Source organism: Lynx canadensis, chromosome A2 (assembly GCF_007474595.2).
Source record: "Lynx canadensis isolate LIC74 chromosome A2, mLynCan4.pri.v2, whole genome shotgun sequence".
Taxonomy (NCBI): domain Eukaryota; kingdom Metazoa; phylum Chordata; class Mammalia; order Carnivora; family Felidae; genus Lynx; species Lynx canadensis.
The window spans coordinates 53,511,372-53,532,952 of NC_044304.2; the positions used below are offsets into that span (position 1 = coordinate 53,511,372).

The 21,581-nt window shown below is 40.8% G+C and overlaps 1 protein-coding gene across 3 annotated transcripts in view; it reads left to right on the forward strand.

Annotated features, from left to right (window-relative positions):
• Positions 1 to 19,423, forward strand: part of PPARG (peroxisome proliferator activated receptor gamma) — a 139,544-nt gene extending 120,121 nt beyond the window's left edge. For all 3 annotated transcript variants that reach the window (XM_030307430.1, XM_030307427.1, XM_030307428.2), the window contains exons 7-8: positions 1,048 to 1,498; positions 18,966 to 19,423. In XM_030307430.1, coding sequence (XP_030163290.1) covers positions 1,048 to 1,498; positions 18,966 to 19,213 — 699 coding nt within the window. In that variant the 3' untranslated portion in view covers positions 19,214 to 19,423. The remainder of the gene's footprint in view (positions 1 to 1,047; positions 1,499 to 18,965) is intronic.
• Positions 19,424 to 21,581: the final 2,158 nt, after the last annotated feature.

Here is a 21,581-nt window from a genome sequence, read left to right on the forward strand (position 1 = left end):
ATCCATCCCCCTCAGTTGGGAAATTTGAGCCTAGGAAAGATAAAGTACTTTCCTAAAGTCACATAGTTAACCACAGAATCCAAGCTATAAGCCAAATACCCTCAACTCTTCTTCCAGTGTTTTCGAGTATACGCTTATTTGAATGGGATTGAGGCTTAACTTTTATAGTTCAATATTTCCAATGTATGTAAAATGCTGCCCCTTCTCAATCAGAGTAGCCGGAGGATTTCACAATGACCATAACTCTTTGGTCAGTTCTATACAAGGAAATGAAAGAGAAAGATCACTTAATGACTAACAACTTGCTTTTGAAGGCAGCCTATTGCAAACTTGAATAGACTGATCCATGTGTTTTATTGATTATTTGACCTTTAAGGACAGATATTTTGAAAAATAAGTTCAAAACCCTTTTTTAATTTTGCCACTTTATGCAGCGCTTACCCACAGGCTTTAAACATCTGGCTGTTTCTAAAACAGATTGCTTCCAGAGCATTAAGAAAAGAAATAGACATTTTCTTGGCTTGGTATTTCTCATCTGCTTTCAGACTGATTTCTTTTTAGTTATAAGTATATTTTACATGCACACTGCGTTTCATTTGAGATCTGAGTAGATTTAATCTAAAACTGCAAGATTACTTTATGTTCAAGTGGATGTATTCAACCCTGAGTTGCCGAAATGATTTGTTTTTTATTGAAAGAAGGTTAAAAACACATTCTATTGAAAGCCAAAATAAACAACGCATTTTGTATGATTTTAAAAGTCAGCAACAAAGACTCTCCAAACAACAAAATTGGAACTCTTAGCCAGTCATAGGTAAACTGTTGCAGTATAAGCTGAAAGAAAAGAAGACCAAGCTTGGTAAAATATGTTTGGATCTAGAAGACAATTAGGAGGAATAATCAAGAGTTAAGAGTATTTTCTCATAAAGTATTTTTGACCTTAAAGATTCTAATTAACAAAGCAAATGTGTATAAAGAAACTGGTAAGGTTGTTCACCCTAAATTAGAAATCTCCAACTCAACTACCTTTTCTCCCTTTTTTTGCAGCCATTTGTTATCTATGACATGAATTCCTTAATGATGGGAGAAGATAAAATCAAGTTCAAACACATCACCCCCTTGCAAGAGCAGAGCAAAGAAGTGGCCATTCGCATCTTTCAGGGGTGTCAGTTCCGCTCAGTGGAAGCTGTGCAGGAGATCACAGAGTATGCCAAAAGTATCCCTGGTTTTGTAAACCTTGACTTGAATGACCAAGTAACTCTCCTAAAATATGGTGTCCATGAGATCATTTACACGATGCTGGCCTCCTTGATGAATAAAGATGGGGTTCTCATATCAGAGGGCCAAGGATTCATGACAAGGGAGTTTCTAAAGAGCCTGAGAAAACCCTTTGGTGACTTTATGGAGCCCAAGTTTGAGTTTGCTGTGAAGTTCAATGCACTGGAATTAGATGACAGCGACTTGGCAATATTTATAGCCGTCATCATTCTCAGTGGAGGTAAGATTCATTTTCTTATCTTCTGTGAAAGGGGGTGGGATTGTGGTGGGATGGCTGAAAGAATTTTGACTTCCCTTAGCATTCGTCCTTTCCTCTGTACTTACTGCATTTTGCTACAGAAAATGCCAATGATCTAGTGCCATGAGAGCATCACTACACAGGTAAAATAGCAGGAAAGAATATCACAACTTTGCAGTTTAAAGGCTGTCAGCAACCCAGGCTTTTTTTTTTTTTTTCCTTCATAATATTTTTTCAAGTCCAATCCAAACATGGAAAATAAATGCCCTTCCCTTCCCTTCTCTCCAGAAGTCCAATATATTCTTCATTTCATTTAAGTAATGACATGTACAACTTTGCTTAAGTCAGTGCTCACTTGGCATAGAGAAAGCACAACTAACTGGTTTGGGGCAGATTTTGTTTCTGCCCTACCATCAGGAAGATATTACTTTGAATTGCATTCCTAATATCAGGATTCAAGGAATATTTATCTACTGACTTCTGCCCACTCTCTCAGGAAATCTACCTGATTTCCAGAAATCTTCTCTGATGGCTTCCCTGAAAGTTCCTTTGTGAGATGGTTAGTTGTGATTAAGAATACAACCTGAACCAAAGAGCACACAGAGAAATAAATTGTTATTTAGCAGTTCATTGTAATTTTGTCCTTGTAAGTACATGATCTAACTAACCAACTCCAAAAGCCAGATTTTCTACTAAATGCTACTTTCATTGGCTTCTCCACACATTTCCAGCTTAAGTAGAAGAAAGTTTTACTGTCGTTTCTCTTTATAAAATTTGTTTACAAACAATTGCTTAAAAGCAATGAGTTTTCGTTACTGAAATGAACTTCAGGTGAGCATTTTGTATGTACTCTACAAAATATCATCTGGCGAAAGCTGACGTGGTGGGAGGGAGAGGGGTTTGGTTGTCCTATAGATGAAAGCTGCGTATGACTGTCCAAGGTATTGTCAAGAACACGGTGCCTTCTGTCATCCTTTGTTGTCCAATTACTTGGGAGCAGAGTGCTTCTGAAATTAGGTGCATCATGTGTTAATAATAATAATAATAATAATAGCAAACACTTATTAAGTACCTACTGTGTCCAAGGCAGTATTCTAAGTGCTTAATACACATTCACTTAATTCTCTCAACCCAGTGAGGTAAGTACCATTTTGCAAATGAGAAAACCGGAGCACTGAAAGGTTCAATCACTTGCCCAGAGTTACCCAGCTAACACAAGATGGAGCCAGAATTATGAACTCTGGCAGTCTGGCTCCAGAGTCTACAGTAATACTGCCCTTTACATGACTTGGGTGCAAATAGATAACACATACAGTGCAGGTTAACTCTGGAGCCTGCAGTACAGTGTCAAGTTGTAATACATTTAAAAGTGACATTTTGGGGATTATATTTAATGTAACAAAAACTACCATCCAGCATGTTTTAATATCTTCACTGAATCTATTTAAACAGATCAACCCTTGATCCTCCCCAGATCCATGACTAATTCAGCAAAGAAGAATAAGATTCTAATTTATTTGAGGTTCATTAGGAGAAAAAGCTTAAATTTTGAAAACCCAGTTGAGAAAAACAAGTTGATATTGCTTAGCTAATATTTTGAGGCACATTTTACTTTTAGTGAAAAATAGATTTATTAATATTTGATATATTTCTGAGATTTTTCCTAAGCATACCATATATACCATGTTTTATTCCTTTTATTCACTTAATCATTTCCCCAATCATGTTGTTACATACTCTTTGTTAATATATTTTATTAATTTTTGAAAATAAAAGTAATACATGGCCATTTCATAATTGAAAGAGTACAGAAAGGTCTGAGTGAAAAGTAAAAGTCTTTGTCCTCAGAATAAAATAAGATTAACAAAGCCCCGTTTCTCCTCCTGGAAAGTATCTATGCATGTGGTACCATATATATGTATATGTGTATATGTATATGTATGTATACACACACACACACACACACACACACACATACTACCATTCTAGTGACTGGGAAATATTCCATTTTATAAAGGACCATTACATGCTAAATTATCTCTTTATTTATGGTTACTTATAATTTATTACAAAACCTATAAAGAAGAATATAGAAAACTATTGAATATGTGTTCTAAATTTGTGTTTTAGTGACCATTCTTATATGTAAATTTCTGTCCAAATTCCAAATTCCTTTCTTTTTTTTTTTTAAGTTTATTTCCTCAGAGAGAGAGAGAGAGCATGCATGCTCCTTTATGAGCAGGGGAGGGACAGAGAGAGAGAGAGAGAGAGAGAGAGAGAGAGAGAGAATGCCAAACAGGCTCCATGCCCAGCTCAGAGCCCAGTGCAGGGTTCCATCTCACAAACCATGAGATCATGACGTGAGCCAAAATCAAGAGTCAGATGTTTAACTGACTGAGCCACCTAGGCATCCCCCCAAATTATTTTCTCATTCTAAATTACCAGAAATGGAATTGCAGGGTAGATGGCCATGAATATATATCTAATGTTTTATTTACATTAAAGACAGAGAGAAGCAGAGCATGAATGGAGATGGGGCAGAGAGAGAGGGAGACACAGAATCTGAAGCAGACTCCAGGCTCTGAGCTGTCAGCCGAGAGCCCGATGTGGGGCTCAAACCCACAAACCATGAGATCATGACCTGAGCCAAAGTTGGACGCTTAACCAACTGAGCCACCCAGGCACCCTGGCCATAAATATTTTTAAGTCTTTTTGTCACATCACTGCCAGATTGTTCTCCACAACATTTATACCAGTTTGTATTCCCACCATAGACATACACTAACAGAGGCATTTGAAATAAGCCATTCAACATGATTAATTTCTAGCTGGGGAAGGATAGACAAGAAACAGTCATGGTAATTCTGAACTTTTGAACCTGAGCAGTATTGTTTTACAGGCATGTGAAAGAATAGGGTGTTTTCATCTAGAAAAAGATGCTATTACTGCCCATAACTCACGGATTATTTAAAAGCTAGATTATTAAAAAAAAAAAAAAGTGATTTGTTAGGCTTTAGATTTTTCATTAATTGGTTAAAAAAAACTGAATACCTTGATTCAGTTTAATAGATACTGCAGGCTTTGGCTTTTAATTATGAAAATTTTAAATGGTACAATTTAAATATAGATGCTGTAAAAATGAATTACTTTTGGTCTTCTACAAACTACTTTAACAGTAGCCAATATCCAGATCTTATTGGATCCTGACAACAATGAAAGAAATCTGAAGGTAGCTGCCAGCCATAGATTAAAATCTTATACCTGTGGTTATAATGAGAAGAAAACCCTGTGAATAATTTTAGACTTCCTTTTAAAAATAGAATTAACCATTGACTGGTTTCCATATCACAAAAGGCAAATCCTTCCTTGACCAAAGTTTGCTTTTGTAGATGAAGTCTACCTACAGGCAGTAGATAAGAATGAATAAACTGGACCCCATGTTTGCTCAACACACAGGAATTTGATTCTCTTCTTTACTCAGAGAAGCCGATTGGGTATAGGTCAGAGAAAGAACTGCTCAAAGCCTTTCCAGTCCAGAGACTGGACTCCAGTAAGATCAGAATCCCAGTTATCTGTAGAATAGTGAGATCAGTATCTCAGATTGTGGTTTATTAGAGTACAACATGTAATTTCTCAGTTATTTTTTTTTTCCCATCCTGGGTTTTCCAGAAAAGAAGAACATTCATATAGGCAAGAGGCTTTGATCCAGTAAACAAATTTCTGATCCTACATAATCTTAACAAGAGGGATCATTTTCTCCTCTGTAGTTTACATTGAAGTCTATGGATTGCTTCAGAATGAAGAGCTTCTTTGGCAGGGGTCCCATTGACCTCATTCTGAGCTAGCCTTAAAATCACAGAAGAGTTTCATTCTGGTGAAGGCATCATGACCCTAGACTGAAGGGAGTATGGGGAGATGGGCATCACGTAAGAGTGAAGTGGTTGGGAATTAGGGAGATTAAGGGCAAAGGGTCCCCAGAAGAACAAAGAGGATTTTTTTTGGGGGGGTGAAAGTATCTGATTTGACCCAACTAAGTATTTGCTGAGGAAACTGGAGTTGCTATAGTAAGATCACTGTCATTCAACTTCAACCATAGAAACTGCTGATACTGCTAGATTTGGTAGTTAGATTGGCCTGGTGCTTAGCATCTTTGGCTGTCTACTCAGCTGTCAAACCAAGCTAGCTGAGAAAGATGACCTAGTTCTTCTCAAGTTTTTCTCCTCTCTCTCTTTCTCTTCTGAGCTCAAGACAAGAAAAAAATGGGACTAAAAAGAACAACACTGTAGAATCAGACAAAGGACAGCACTTCATACGTTTTCAGCATTTCGTATACGTTTTCTTATTAGATCCTGAGAATTTTTGTGTATTTTTATTCTCATTTCATAGAAGGAAAAGCGAGGCTCGTAGACTTAAGTAATTTGTCTGAGATTGAACAACTAGTGAGCCGTGGAACTAGGGCTGAAACCCAGGTGTCCTGTCACCTCAGAGTGCTCTCTCTGCCACACACCCTGTCCCCTTCCACCTGGCTAGTGGATCCTGGTCACCCTTCTTACACTTGTGTTGGTGGCCACAACCTGTGCTGTCTACACAATACTCCGTAAGGTATGGGCCCATAATTTAGAAGTCATGCTTCCTCAGTAGTCGTGATAAGTAACAGCTTCCCTTGCTCCCTCTAGGATGGGTGGTGTCAAGAGTAATAAAACTGCCTCCAGCAAGGGGCATGTTTGCAACTGGCGCCACAGCTTCATGCCAGCCACGCTAGCAAACTCCCAAAACTACCCAGCAACCACAGCCAAGTGTAAAGCTCAGTAAAGCTGACAAGCTCCAGGACACTCCATTGGACACTTTGCCCCCTTGAGCATTTGCTGTTCAGTGAAGAAAAGCATAGGAAGGTTCCAGCTGGAACTCTGCAACAGGAAAAAGCTCTTTTTGTTAATTCAGAACAGTTTGGAATCCATTACAGTTCTTCCCCAACTTCCAGGACAGGGGGGAGGAAATTCAATGGGTTTTACAATATATTTTTTGAGGCAAATTGCCACCGTCATCCTAATGACAGAGAGGCTGTAAATATTGATACAGTGGCCACAGATGGTAAATCATCAGCCTCCTCATTTACCCTCTTGAGTCTGGCTTAGTTACGCAAACCACCTCTATAGCAGCTCCTTCCTCTTCCAGCAATCCCAGCCATGTTCTTTCTCGGTGAGGCAACTTTGGACTCCAACTGTTCTTGGAGTGTTGCTATGTGTTTCTGTTGTTGAGAGGGTAGGGGGCAGGGAGAACAGGGTACAAGAAAGGGGAATTGTTCTCATGGCTGTACATCTGCAGATCAAGGAAGAGTAGATATTCTGAGACAATTGAGTGAGTCTTAGTTCTATCAGGTCAGTAACCTGAGGCTTCTGTTTCTTACCCTTAGTTATGACTATATATGTGTGTGTATATATATATATATTTTTTTTTAATTTGTTGGAATTAGAATCAAAGGACAGCATCTAGTTCAGAATATATACTTACTAGGTGCATGTTGAATGCATAATAGTTAAATAATAATAATAATAGTAATAGTAATAGCAGCTACCATTTATTGAATACTTCACCATGTGCCAGTATATATTGAGCACTTTACGCACATGCAGTAATCCTTGTTTAACCTTTCCTGCAGCTCTGCAAAGTCTGTTATTATCCCCATTTTACAAATGGTGAAAACAAGTTTAGAGAGATTAAGCATCTTGCCCAAGGTCACAGAGCCACTAAGTGGTGAGGCCAAGGTTCAGACCTAGGTCTCTCTGACCTTAAAACTGATACCCTTCTGTGTATTGGGATGTGGAAGCATCCCAGTTAATTACCTTGATCTGGGAGTTTGGTGCAGTTATCAAAAACTGCCCATTTCATTTTGCCTCTAAATATTTCAATCAAGAGTTTTCATGTTTTAGTCCAGATATTACTTAATAATATCCAAAGCCCTTGAGACACCCTTTTAACCTAACAAAATTACACCCTAAGTTTGAAAATTGCTGTGGGAAGGAACTGGGCCGGTATAACACTGAAGACTGGTACTATGTTCTTAAACTTGTTCAGGTAGCATGGCCCTTGGAAACAATGGCACTGGATATAGCACTCACCACAAAAATTGGCAATAAGCTTTAAGTAACAGAGTGAATACATTTGTTCTTAATCAGGTACCATCCTACCAGCCAGGTTTTAACAGCTAAGTGTTGCAGAAAAAATTTATGAGAGAAATTTTGAATTGTTAAAATATCATCCAGTAACTTAATTTCATCTTGTCAGTCAGAAACAATCAAATGAACATTCATTCAGCTGTAGCTGCAAACACTTCATGCCAGTTCATAGACACAGGGTTTGAGGACTCTGAGTTTGAATGTTTCATTTCTCTTCCCCATCCCCAACTGCCCCTCAAAACCTTGAGGCTATTTCCAGCTCATTTGTAATCTTTCCATTTTCTGCAGAGCTATTTCTGTAAGTCAGAATGAACAGTATAGCACTTCTCTAAACAGAAGACAGAGTACAGGTGCCTGAGTGGGCCTCCACTTTTCTTGAGGAAACCCCGAGACCTCTGATTCTGCAGGGCCCAGTGGCCCCCACATCTTCTTTGTCTGTTAGCATCATCCTTAGTTAACTGGGAGGAGACAACCCAAAATAGTTTAAGACTTACCCTCCTATGCCAATTAAATATCCAGCTATTTTATCCATACAGTTTTTTGTACAAGACTCAGGCTGCTGCCTAAGTGGTAAAAGTTGTTTTTCTAACTTCTTTCTCATGATATTGAGAATAAACAAGGACATATGATTTCTCATGTTTCTAAGCCCTCAGTAGGACAGTTGAAGAATGTTATTATGTGGTTCAGATCTCTCATCTGGGCCATGATGGTGTCAGAAAGTAATAGCATTCATTTTTTGTTGTTGTTTTTTTTTTAACGTTTATTTATTTTTGAGACAGAGAGAGACAGAGCATGAACGGGGGAGGGTCAGAGAGAGAGGGAGACACAGAATCTGAAACAGGCTCCAGGCTCTGAGCTGTCAGCACAGAGCCCGACGCGGGGCTCGAACTCACGGACCGTGAGATCATGACCTGAGCCGAAGTCGGATGCTCAACCGACTGAGCCACCCAGGTGCCCCAATAGCATTCATTTTTAACTGAAAAATGTTTAATGGGCACCTACACTGTGTCTACATAGTGTACGGCATTCGTCTCTTCTGCTCTTCCCACAGTGCTGCCATGACCAGTGGGAGACCCTTGTGAGATGACCAGGATGGCTCTGAATAATGACTCAATTAGGAAATGTCCCATTAGACCACTCTTTTCATAACCTTTGTAGACTTGTTTTGGACAGAGATGAGGTATATCTATGAGTTCTCAACTGGCATGCAAATTCTAAAAAACAAAGAGCTGGCAGGGGGATGGGGAGACAGGGAGAAGATGAACCCTACTAGAATCATCTGAAAAACTCAAAAAAAAATACATGAGTACACATGAGCGCGCGCACACACACACACACACACACACACGGGCTTCTGTTGATTGTAGGCCATAGAAGCATCTTTCTCTGTGATTGTTCAGAAATACCATCTCTTCTTCACCCTGGGCCTGGTAGGCTGGAATCATCTTAGTAAGTGAGCACACGATTGTGTTTGACCTCAGTGACAGACATGGGATTGAAAGCCAAACTGCTGAGTCATTCCTGTCACCGCACCAGCAGTCTTGGAAAAGGTTCAGTCAGTCAGTCAGTGGGCTGCTTTTTGGAGCACTTTATCATTTTGGGTTCTCACAATGTGTGTTTAAACTCTGGGTGACCCCAGGCAGCCTTCCAGACTGGCACAATTCACCAAGACATTCAGACTGATCATCTGCAAGTGAAGAAGAATGAAACTTGAGGACTGGTTCAAGTCACTTATCACAGAGAGGCCAGCACAGGTTGTGAAGGAATCATGCATTCCCAGGGAAAGCACCTTTCAAGGGTCTTGCCAGCTTCACAAATAAGAAAGCCAGAAGACGCAGGATGGGGCATTGGAAAACATTGGACTCACGTAGACAGCCCTGAGTTCAAACCCCACCCCCTCCTCCACCACTTACTAGATGTATGATTTCACTCAATTATTTACCTCCCTGGGCCCTAATTTCCTTATCAGTACCCTAAGTAAATGAAATAACATTACGTGAAGGCTCTGGCACAATGCCTGGGACATGGTAAGCACACAGTAAATGCTCATTTTCCCTCCTTCCCCCCCCCCCACCATGATAGAATTTGAAGTAGCTCCACAGCAATCCTGCCAGTCGTATTGCTTGCAGTTCCACCAACAGACATTCTTAAATCCCTTATCACAGTATAAATGCCCCCAGGGAGCTATCAGCTAATCCCTTGTATCAGCTATCACTTTAAGGGGATTAGTTGTGGATTGAGAACAAAACCCCAAGGGAAAGAGACACTGGAGGAAGGGGGAGTGGCCTGACAAGCTAAGGGGACAACTCTAAGCCCCCTTGCCCCTCAAAGAGACAGAGAATAGCAGCAGGAGAGTGATGAGTTTCCACACTCCCAAAGTTCTGATAAAGTTTTGGGCCATTAGATGTTGAGAGGTCATTTTTGAGGTTAGTTAGAGATCACACCTATGTTTTGAGATCACAGGCTCTTCTCAGAAACATCGGAAAGGAAGACATGGAGTGTTGCAGGGAACTTTTATGTTTGGTTATTGGCATTTCTAGAGGTTGAGGAAGCAAGGAAGAGTGGTTGGATTTGGAACAGGAGTGTGTCCGACTTGATGAGAAAGAAGAAATCACTCTCCTTCATCTTTTCCTGTCCAGCCTTCTTCCTCTACCTCCCACCCACCCCCCATTTCCAGTCCTGATCCAGTGTTGGACATAGAAGGAGCAGAAATTTATCTATATCCCTCGGCTCAAAGGAAGAACACACTGCTCTCCTGGCTCTGACACAGAGAAGGAGAGCAAACCGTGTGGCTGAGCTTCATTTGAGCAACCTTGAATGACTAGAACAGGGAACCCTAACTCCAGGGTGAAGGAAGACAGGAAAGCAAGGACTTCCCAAGGGCAGGATGGAAATCTCAAGTAAAATTTCCATTCTGAAAGACCTGGAAATAAAACTGAGCCCAAGCTCATTTCACTCCATGGAGGTACCATTGAGCGATGCAAAGAGCTTTGAGGACAGCAAAGAAGAAAGTGCTACCCACCTGTTATTAGGTACCTTTGTGTTTACTGCCATAGTTGGAGAGGTGGCTTTTGAGTAGGTGAGTGTTTAAGATGAGGGAAGTTGGTGTGGAATGGCTACTCAATGGCCAGATAAAAGAAAATATGCCTGGCTTGGTTTCATCATGATGGTTATCCCCTTTCACCATCTTGGCCACATCATATGTGTTATTGTTGTGAGGAGTGGTTGTCATTTGGACATAGAGAAAGCATTAATCAGAAAAATGTTAGAGTGTTAACCCACTCCAGAATAAAGGACTCTGCTGGCTACATGTGCCTTCATGGCAGAATATGCTCGTTACAGAAGATCTTTATCTGTTTGATAACACGTTTACAATATCTGCTAGTTCTGTTGTCCCCTTGCCCAGAGAGCCACCATCAACTGCCTTGCTGCTAAAGTCATCCATGGTGCAGCCTTCTGATTAATTTAGGCTTGCCCTGCTAGGATTCCTAATACCAAATCTCCAGCAAGGTGCAGCTCCAGGAGCGGAAAGGGGAATAACATCTGGAAGAGGGAATGGAGAGATGGCTGAGAAGAAGGGAGCAATTGAGGGGGAAAGAACAGGAAATATAGAGTACCCAGGAAAATCAGAGAAATGAGAGAAGAAAGGTAGGAAGGAAAAAGAGGAAAGTGACATTATACTATTAGAAATAGCTACCTTACTATGTGTCAGGCACTGCGCTAAGAGCTTTCCATCTATGAGTTGGACTACTCTTATGTCTCCATTTTTTTTTTAATGTTTATTTATTTTTGAGAGAGAGAGAGAGAGAGACAGAGCACGAGTGGGGGAGGGGCAGAGACAGAGGGAAACACAGAATCTGAAGCAGGCTCCAGGCTCTGAGCTGTCAGCACAGAGCCCGACGCGGGCCTCAAACTCATAGACCGTGAGATCATGACCTGCGCCCAAGTCAGACGCTTAGCCAACTGAGCCACCCAGGTGCCCCTTTATGTCTCCATTTTTTTTTTTTAATTTTTTTTCAGCGTTTTTTATTTATTTTTGGGACAGAGAGAGACAGAGCATGAACGGGGGAGGGGCAGAGAGAGAGGGAGACACAGAATCGGAAACAGGCTCCAGGCTCCGAGCCATCAGCCCAGAGCCCGACGCGGGGCTTGAACTCACGGACCGCGAGATCGTGACCTGGCTGAAGTCGGACGCTTAACCGACTGCGCCACCCAGGCGCCCCTATGTCTCCATTTTTTAAGTGAGGAAACTGGGGCACAGAAAGGTTAAGAAACTTGCTCAACGTTACCCAGTAAGTAAGTTTTAAGGCTAGGATTTCAACTGCTTCTCATTAAGGCAGGAGTGCTTACTCTTGCCTGTGCATCAGAATCACCAGGGAGCTTTTAAAAGCTCAAGGTCATACCCCAGGCCAAGAAAATAAGAATCTCTAGAGATGGGGCCCAGGTGTTAGTTGGTGGGTTTTTAATCTTTCCACATGATTTCAGTGTGTAACCAAAGTTGAGAATCACTGCACTCCATCAAGCTCCAATTGAAAATTAAATATGAAAAGAAGCATACATGTGAAACTTTCTTAAAATATTTTTCCCCCCAAGGGTAGGAATGTGGGAGGGAATTGCTACAGGCCATACCATAGTTTAGCAAAGGTGAAGTTGGCTGAATTCACAGTTTTGCCTAATGCTCACCATGATTCCGATAGATCAGAAAAGTATTGCAGAATCCCTAACACCATCACTTCAAGGAACAAGTAAATTGAGGCACCAATGGCTTCCTTGTTTTATTATTGCTCTTAGACTGTCTTGCTTATATGCATTCAACTACAAGAATGAGAATCTGCCCAAACCCCTCAAACATGGGTCTGCATCAGGAATTATCTTCTAGTGCCCCTGAATTTGTGCTCCTACCAGGAGCAGTTCAGAAATCTTCCATTTCCCAACTGTGTAAATGCCAGCCCAACCCTGCTTATACTCCTGACCCCATCCCTGTGGAAACTGCCTTTATTTGCACAAACCGAGAGAATAATAATATCTTACAAAGCCCCAGTACGTAGCTCATTCTCACCAGAACCTTATGAAAGAAACAGCACTGTTCTAAAAAAAATTAAGCCAAAACCCAGAAATATTAGAGGACCTGTCCAGAATCATACAGAAACTAAGTGGAAGTGATACAGGACTCAAATCAAGTCTTCAGTTTCCAAATCCACTGCTCTTTTTAGCACATCTGTGAACTTTGGAAGAATGGAATAAAGGACATTGGAGAGGAAGTGTAAAAGGAAGTCCTACCTCCCCTTTGGTTTTCACCGGGCACCTGAAATAAGGTCTTTCATTGTCCGTGGATCAGTTTACAACTACCCAGCTATCAGACTTCTTTTTTTTCCTGAATCCCCTGGATATAGTCCTTTTCAGATTACTCTATTTCAGAAAGCCAAAAGACCAAAGCTTTAACAGCAGCTCTTAGAATAGAGACAAAACCACCTACTTGGTTTTTCTCCCTCTCCTCCTGAAGATTCCATTGGAGCCCTCTGCTTCCCTAAGACACCTTCTGAGAAAATCTGTGTTCAGGAAATGCCTGGCCCAGGTGGGCAGATCCCAGGAGACTCAAGAGAATTGAAATCTTCTTCAGATAGCTCTCCACATAACAGAGCCAGATCTGGATATGATGGGAGTTTAATAGGTTTGCTCATAATCAGCAGCCCTCGCTAATCAGTTCCAGCATTGTGTGAGTGGGGACCAGAAAGGTTGCTTTCCCAATTCTTTGCAGCCTGGGAGTAAGGAACCACCAGTAATTGACTCCAGCTTCCTAGAGGGTTGTGTCCTGGAGTATGAGAATCAACACTCACTTTCCCATAAGGGCCTTCTAGACAGCCTAGGCCAGTGAATGAGGTCCCTTGATCCTGATCCGATCCCAGACCTCAACTCTGACCCTCAGCAAGGTGTAGAGAGATCTCAGATGGGGCTTCTAAAAACAGGGTCTTGGGGCGCCTGGGTGGCGCAGTCGGTTAAGCGTCCGACTTCAGCCAGGTCACGATCTCGCGGTCCGTGAGTTCGAGCCCCGCATCGGGCTCTGGGCTGATGGCTCGGAGCCTGGAGCCTGTTTCCGATTCTGTGTCTCCCTCTCTCTCTGACCCTCCCCCGTTCGTGCTCTGTCTCTCTCTGTCCCAAAATAAATAAAAAACGTTGGAAAAAAAATTAAAAAAAAAATAAAAATAAAAGTAAAAACAGGGTCTTAGCAGGCACTGAGCCACTGAGGAGTGGAGAGGAAAGGGTGGGGACCCAGGATGGCTCTGGATGCTTAGACAGATTGCCTAGCTTAGCTCAGCAAGGGTTTGAGTGTGTGTGGAAGGAAAGTGAAAGGAAGGAGAAAGAGGGAGAGGGAAGAGGGAAGGCCTTGTAGCTGATTACAGGGTAGAAGGTGGGGAGCAAACCTGACAGATCCCTTTTGCCTTTGATTCTAGGGATTGCTTTAAGACCAAAGGATGCTTTTTAGGTTTTTTGTTTTTTTTTAAAAGAAGCCAAGTGTTTTAAATTTAAAACGTAAGCCTGTAAATATACTTTTCTAATTAAATTTTGAGTGTATTTTCCCCAGGCTAATTATGTGAACTATGTATTTACAGAGGAGAAAATTGGGGCCCCCTGAACTTGAACAGCTTGCTCTGGGTCACAGAGCTGGTCAGAGTGTAGTACTTTTTACACTTGACTGCAGTCTGTTTTGCCTTGACTGAGGCTCAGTAAAGGGGACAGTGGGACAGATCTGTAAGTGATCTAACTTGTCACTGGAGAAAATATAAATCAGTGGCCACAGAATTTCAGCCCTTCAGCCAAACTTCATCTGTCACATAATAAAAAAATAACTTGCCAAAGAAGGGTTTGAAAATCCAAACCAGACCCTTCTCCACTCCTCGAGGAGCCAGTTCCATTATACTGCACTGAAGCCAAGTGTTTCCAGCAAGCCTGATCAGCTGCGTTTTAGGGTTTGGTTGTTTGAGCTGTCATGATAAATGAAGCCTACTAGGTTAATGTAATCTGTTCTGCAGAAGTTTTGACTGATGCTGCCCAAGAGGAAGGAAGGAGAAAGGGCTGTAAGGAGCCAGTGTCCCAGTGAGCCGAGGTTCTACACAAGGGTGTGGGGTCCCAGCTGGTGGAGGAGCCACATTCAACACCTGCCTTCACACAGAACGCTGCCACTTGAGATGCAAATTCATTTGCATAGCCCCTGGCAGTTGAAATCTGGAACATTTGTCAGGGAGAGAATCAGCAGTCATGAAACCAAAGGCACTGGTCCAGGACATGTCAGAGGCTGAGGCATCAGGGTTTTCATTACTGCATGGCAACTATGAGAAAAGGCACAGGCCCTCGAGGGGCGTGATTATCCAAGCCAGGACAACATCACTTGTTTCAGCCTCAGAACCTGTGATTTTTGCTGATGGTTCCAAATTTAAATGCCAAGAGAGAAAAAGTATACTTATTCCAGTCAATGGGTTATGTTAGAGATGTTAGAAGAAAGAATCGATCCAAAGTTTCCATCTGTAATTAAAAATGGAAAAAAAAAAAAAAGAATGAAAAGAAACTTAATGTAAGAGAATGTTCAGAGTTCTGAAAACCTCACCATGAGGCCGTCTAACATTTCTCTCCCGTGCCTCACCTCAGTGGATAGAGGTTACTAGAGTTTATTAGACACAGAAAAACACAGTTTACAGGAGACTTCTTCATTGTGTAGCGATCCTGTCTTTAGGCTTGTTCACCAACCAGGAGAATTGTACTTTTCAATCCAGGACTCAGCCAGAACAACCTTCTCTCACTCATTAGCTCAGCCAACTGAGTGCTTCCTGTGTTTCCACCGGAGGCTCAGAGATGATCAAGGCATAGTGTCTGCCCTCTGAAACCTCATGACCTCAAAGGAGAGATAAAGAAGGAAATCAGTACTTACAATGCAATTTATAAGTACAATATGCTTATAATACAGCATTTGAAATTAAACAGACTTAGATTCAAATATCAGCTCTGCCATTTACTAGGAAGTGGCAGATTTGGGGCAAAATTTAACACCTCTCTCTCAATCTTCATTTTTCCCTTCATAAAACACTGACCTCATGGAGTTATTGTGAAGATCAAATGATATATTGTGTAGAAAGCCCTTAGCACATTCTTTGGAAAATGATAACCATTCAATAAATGTAATCTCCTCATAAGATAGAGATCAAAGTGTTTATAAGGTGCAACAGGTCTAGAGAAAGGGGGTTGGGAGAACAGGGGAGAGGAAGGGATAATGTCAAGGAGGGCTCCCAGGACATAGGAGACATGGGCTTATATTTTGAGGAATAGGTTGAAGTCAGTAAGATGGGTGAAGGGAAAGGAAGACCATTTCAGGAGGGAGGAACAGAATCTGCCTCAGCACAGTCATGACAGAAAATAGGATGTTTGAGGGACTTAGTGTGGTAATACCTTAATATGGCCAGAACAGAAGGATGGTTCCAGAAAGTGATGTTAGAGGATGAAGGGTAGTAAAAGGTAAGTAAAAGCTCTTATACAGTGCCGTAGTTTACAGGGAAGGGAAGACAAGCTAAGGTGAAAAGCCTTCAAGAACTAAAATTTGGAATCAATACAAGGTGTCAGGTGAGTGTCCTGAATGATGTACAAGAATCCTGCACCTCTCTGGTGAGCTTGACGGAGAAAACCTTACATGATAACCACAATGCAACAAACTTAGAAATTAGAAAATAAACTTAGAAGTTAGAAAACAAGACAAACACCAAAACTTTCCACTTGGAAATTTTAAAACATACTTCTGTATAACTCAGATTAAAAATGAAATCAAAATAGTAAGACGTATTATTTGGGAGAGAGCTACATGAGTACTGTTTACCAAAGCCTATGGGGTAAAACCAAAGTGACACTCAGGAAACTTTAGAGTTTTAAATGCATCTATCAGAAAATAAGAAATACTAAAACTAAATGAATTAAGCATTCAACTCAAGAAGCCAGGGAAAGAGAAAAAAATAAACCTAAAGAAAGTTAAAAGAATGAATTAGTTAAATTGAAAACAAAATAGAATTTTTAAAAAGTTAATAAAACCAAAAGCTGTATTTCTCTAAAAAGAAAAAAAAAAGATAAGCCTTTAGCAAATCAGATTTTTAAATGACAGAATATACAAAATAAAAAGCATTCAATTATAAATAAAAATGATAGGAGATTTCAGATTCTGAGAGAATGTCATTACAACTCTATTTCAATATGAATTGCAAAAATTTTACTTTTATAAAGAGTAAAAGGTCTTTACTAAATCTCGACTAAGCTCTTCACTAGGAAGATTAAATGCTATAGAAGAAAAATTAAAGGTAGCCAGAGATTTACCATCGGGCTCAGAGAGTTCTGCCAATGAATTCCAAGAAGCCATCAAGGAACAGATCATTACTACATAGAAACAGAAGGAAAATTTATCAACTCAGTCTATAAGGCTAGTTAACATTTATTACCAAACAGACAAAGGATGGCACAAAAAAGACATTTCTGTCACAAATTTTAAAACTCAAAATAGGAGCAAATACAAAAGTATAGGGAAATCTATGAATATAATGTACTATACTAGAGTAAGATAAAACCATATGGTCATCTCTTTAGAGAGAAAAAGTTTAAAGCATTTGATGAAATGCAACAATATTCCTGACTTAAAAAAATTAAAAACTGTGTAACTCTTAGAAAGCCAGGAGTAAAATGTATCCACCATAATCTACAGTAAACTTCATAGTTGTGGTAAGCCATTAAGAATCATTTTCTTCATGGTTAGGAATAAAACAAGAATATCTCCTACCACTACTGTTATTTAATACCATATTAGAGATATGAGCCAATACACTATGGCAAGAAAAAGAAATGAGAATTATAAACACTGGAAAAGAAGAAATAAATGAAACTACCATTATTTGTGGATGTAATTGTCTATCCAAAATAGAAAAACAAATCCGTGATAAAAACTATTTGAATTGATAAGAGTTTAGGAAATTGGAATATATTCAGTGTACTGAAATCAATAATTTTTTTCTAAGCACCAGCAGGGATATATTAGAAAAGATAATGAAAAAGAAGCATAGAATACTATTAAGCAAAGAAGTAAGTTAAAGAAGTAAAGGATACTGTGTTTAAGGATTCATCTAACAAGATCCACATGAAGAAAAACATGAAAAGTTTACAAGTAATTTAAGTTCATTGTTTAAAAATTCAAATACGGAAAGTATAAAGAAGAAAGTGAGAATTACCTCACTACTCAGAAGAAAGCTCTATTAAAATCTGGAGCTCTATCCTTCCAAACTATACCAGTATTTAAAAACTATGTCTTGTCTCACTGAAAATGTATATGCTGGGGCGCCTGGCTGGCTCAGTTGGTTGAGCATCCCACTTGTGATTTCAGCTCAGGTCATGATCTCACAGTGTGTGATTTCAAGCCCTGCATCAGGCTCTTCGCTGACAGCACAGAGCCTGCTTGGGATTCTCTATCTCTCTCTCTCTCTCTGTCTCTCCACACACCTCTCCCACTCACACTTTCTCTTTCTCTTTCAAAAATAAATAGACATTAAAAAATATATATGCTATATAAGGATATATGTATATGTATATATACATACATACATACATGCTATATTAAGGGGAAAAGGCAAAGCTGTTTAAAAAAAATTTTTTAATGTTTATTTATTTTTGATAGAACACAAGGTGGGGAGGAGAAGAGAGAGAGGGAGACACAGAATCTGAAGCAGGCTCCAGGCTCTGAGGTGTCAGCACAGAGCCTGACACAGGGCTCGAACTCACAGACCATGAGGTCTTGACATGAGCGGAAGTCAGTCACCCAACTGCCACCTGGGCGCCCCAAGGCAAAGCTGGTTTCAAAAGCATATCTAAAGCTGTGGTGAGAAAGTAAGTGGAGGTTAGAAAACAGACTCATCAGGAACGAGCAGAAGTTGAAAATGAGATTTCTGAGTGAGTAGAAACATACTGGCAGAAGAGTCCTCAGTCGGGGGGGAGGATTACGCCACCATCATGTTATGTCAACTGATCAGACAGATTTAGCCCCAGCCGGGAAGCGATGCCCCTGGAAAGAGCTCTAATAGTCTTGGTTTCAGTCCATCCTCCTGCTCCACTGTCTACTTAACCTCCCTCACCACCTTATTTTAGAACCGGAGCAAAACAAGCCAACAAAAAGACAGGGGAGTAGTTTCCCTGAATATGCCTCAGATGTGGGGCCAGAGAATGCTGTAACGGAACCTCTTGTTCTTCTGCTCCCCCAGACCGCCCAGGTTTGCTGAATGTGAAGCCCATTGAGGACATACAGGACAACCTGCTGCAAGCCTTGGAGCTCCAGCTCAAGCTAAACCACCCAGAGTCCTCCCAGCTCTTTGCCAAGCTGCTGCAGAAAATGACAGACCTCAGACAGATTGTAACAGAACATGTGCAGCTATTGCAAGTAATAAAGAAAACAGAGACAGACATGAGTCTCCACCCGCTCCTACAAGAAATTTACAAGGACTTGTATTAGCAGAGAAGTCCAAATTCACTGACCACGTTTTCCTTCTTCCAGTTGCACTATTATTTTGAGGGAAAATCTGACACCTAAAAAATTTACTGTGAAAAAGCATTTTAAAAAAGAAAAGGTTTTAGAATAATAGATCTATTTTATGCATATTGTTTATAAAGATACATTTACAATTTACTTTTAATATTAAAAATTACCGCATTATGAAATTGCTGGTTGTATTTGAAGACTGAGTCTTATGCGTTCCCTCCCCTCCCCCCACCACCAGGCTCATTTCCTTTTATTTCCTTCCCCTTCCTTCCTTCCCTCCTCCCTCCCTGCCCCCTTTCCATCCCTCTTCTTTCCTACACATTTGTCAAAATGGGAGTGGAACTGCGGACTGACTTTCGTTCTCAGTAAATTAATTTTTTCTTCACTTCGCTCTTCTGAACCCTCCATCTGCCTTAACACCCACAACTAAGAAAGGCAGGGAAGCCTCAGGACAAAAACTTCTCAGAGCATGTGTTTCTTACCCTGCATGTGCGAGTCTGGGGCATATCCCTCAGGCCTACCAAGGATCAAGTCTTCTTCCACAACCCCAACCAAGACTTTCAGTCACCAAGAGCAGCCTATGGGCAGGGTTCCACGGCATACATGGTATACCCGGGGGCAAATGCTAACTGCTGGGAGATGTGGGTAACAGGTGTTTTAAAATTTGGCACCTGCCAAAAAAGAACTTAGAGTTGAACTAAGGAGAAAAGATTAATCTTTCTTAAAAACAGATTATAATGCTCAGTATAATCATGGACCAATAAATCGCTCAGACTCTATGTACTGTGAGAGTTCAAAGGAAGTAAGGATGGATGAAGATTGGAATAGTTAAATGTGACTCTAAATTTATTGAAGTGGGCTTCAGAGGATGTGTTGGATTTGGGATAGGTAGAGAGTAGGAGAAAAGATATTCCAGGAAAGCAAAACAGCAGGAACAACAAGAAGAGGAACCAAAACCAACCGTGAATGAGGGAGAAGAGCCACGTTCCAGTTCGGATGTACACAGACCAGTTTTGCCATAATTATTCCTACTGTCCTCCTTGGGACCACCATGCCCAGAGATCTCTTACTTTTCTAACCTGAAAGTCTAATTATCTGTATCATTTAGGTGATGCAGGCCTCCCCAGCATGCAGATTATATGTTCCCTAAAAGGAGGGACCTTCTTGGCACATTAATAGATTCGATGATTGAAGCCACCAAATTCAGTGACTTTGAATCAATACAGTGACTTTGAAGACTGCCTTCAAAGAGAGACCTCTCGAGGTCTTTCTCCTCCAGGATGGTTATATCTACTGACCTAAATTACTTCCCTGCTGCTTCTCCCTTAGTTTATCTTTCCTTATGGCGCTAATACTTAGGAGGACGTAACTTTACATTTGAGGCTTTTAAGGCCAGAATATCAGGAAAGACATTTTCATCCTTTACCCAAAAACAAACACCTCCAAAGAGTCAGGTTACAGAAGTGAGTCCTGTCTGCAGCCCTAGAAATGTAAGATCCCTAATTCTTTCGGAGCAATGATTTCTGAGCTCAAACCTTTAGATACAACCACCACATTTTGGGAGGAATGAAGAGACTGAAGTCATTGTCAAAGTGTTACCAAAACACTGGGAAGGAAAGTAACAAACTCAGTGCGTCACATGGCTATTGTTCCCTTGATGCCAAACATCAGGATATTCTCAAACATCTCCATGACTAACCAGAGGCTTCACTACTGTTCCATGTGGAGAGTTTATCATCCGGCAGATCTTAAAAAAAAAAAAAAAAAAAGTTGTGAGCAGTAGACAAGGTGAGGATTCCACCTCAGAGGAGATCCCTTCTTTACAAGTTTTCTTAAACAAAAAGTCTTTCAGCACGCTGCCTGCTCTCTGTTCCCACCAGCCTCGTGCAGCCGGTCCAAACCCTTTCCACAATCTCAGAGTTGTGGCTGCCAATGTGGGGAGTAAGGGGGACGCTCTCAGCTCTTTGGCACTGATGGTTAGCATTAAATAGCTTTTAAACCCTGGCTTGTAAGTTCCCATCTCTCTTACTTCTTCCCTGTGGTTTGGACTATCATTTGCTAAATATTTTACGACACATCTTATACAGCTTCCAAAACTCCTGCTCCTTTCTTCGGTCTTCTGTTCCCCCCAGGATGATTCACAATTTAATCAACAAATGTATCATCAGTTATTCGTAGTACTTTCTCTGGACATAAACACACTTAGGGATTTGTGTTAATAAAAATAGGAAGAAAAGTAACTTTGGCCAAGAGTCCAAAAAAGGAGGGGGGAGATTTTCAAGGCTCCCATGAGAGCCTACACCCAGCACCGCCCTTGAATTTGGCCTGGCTCCCCTCTAGC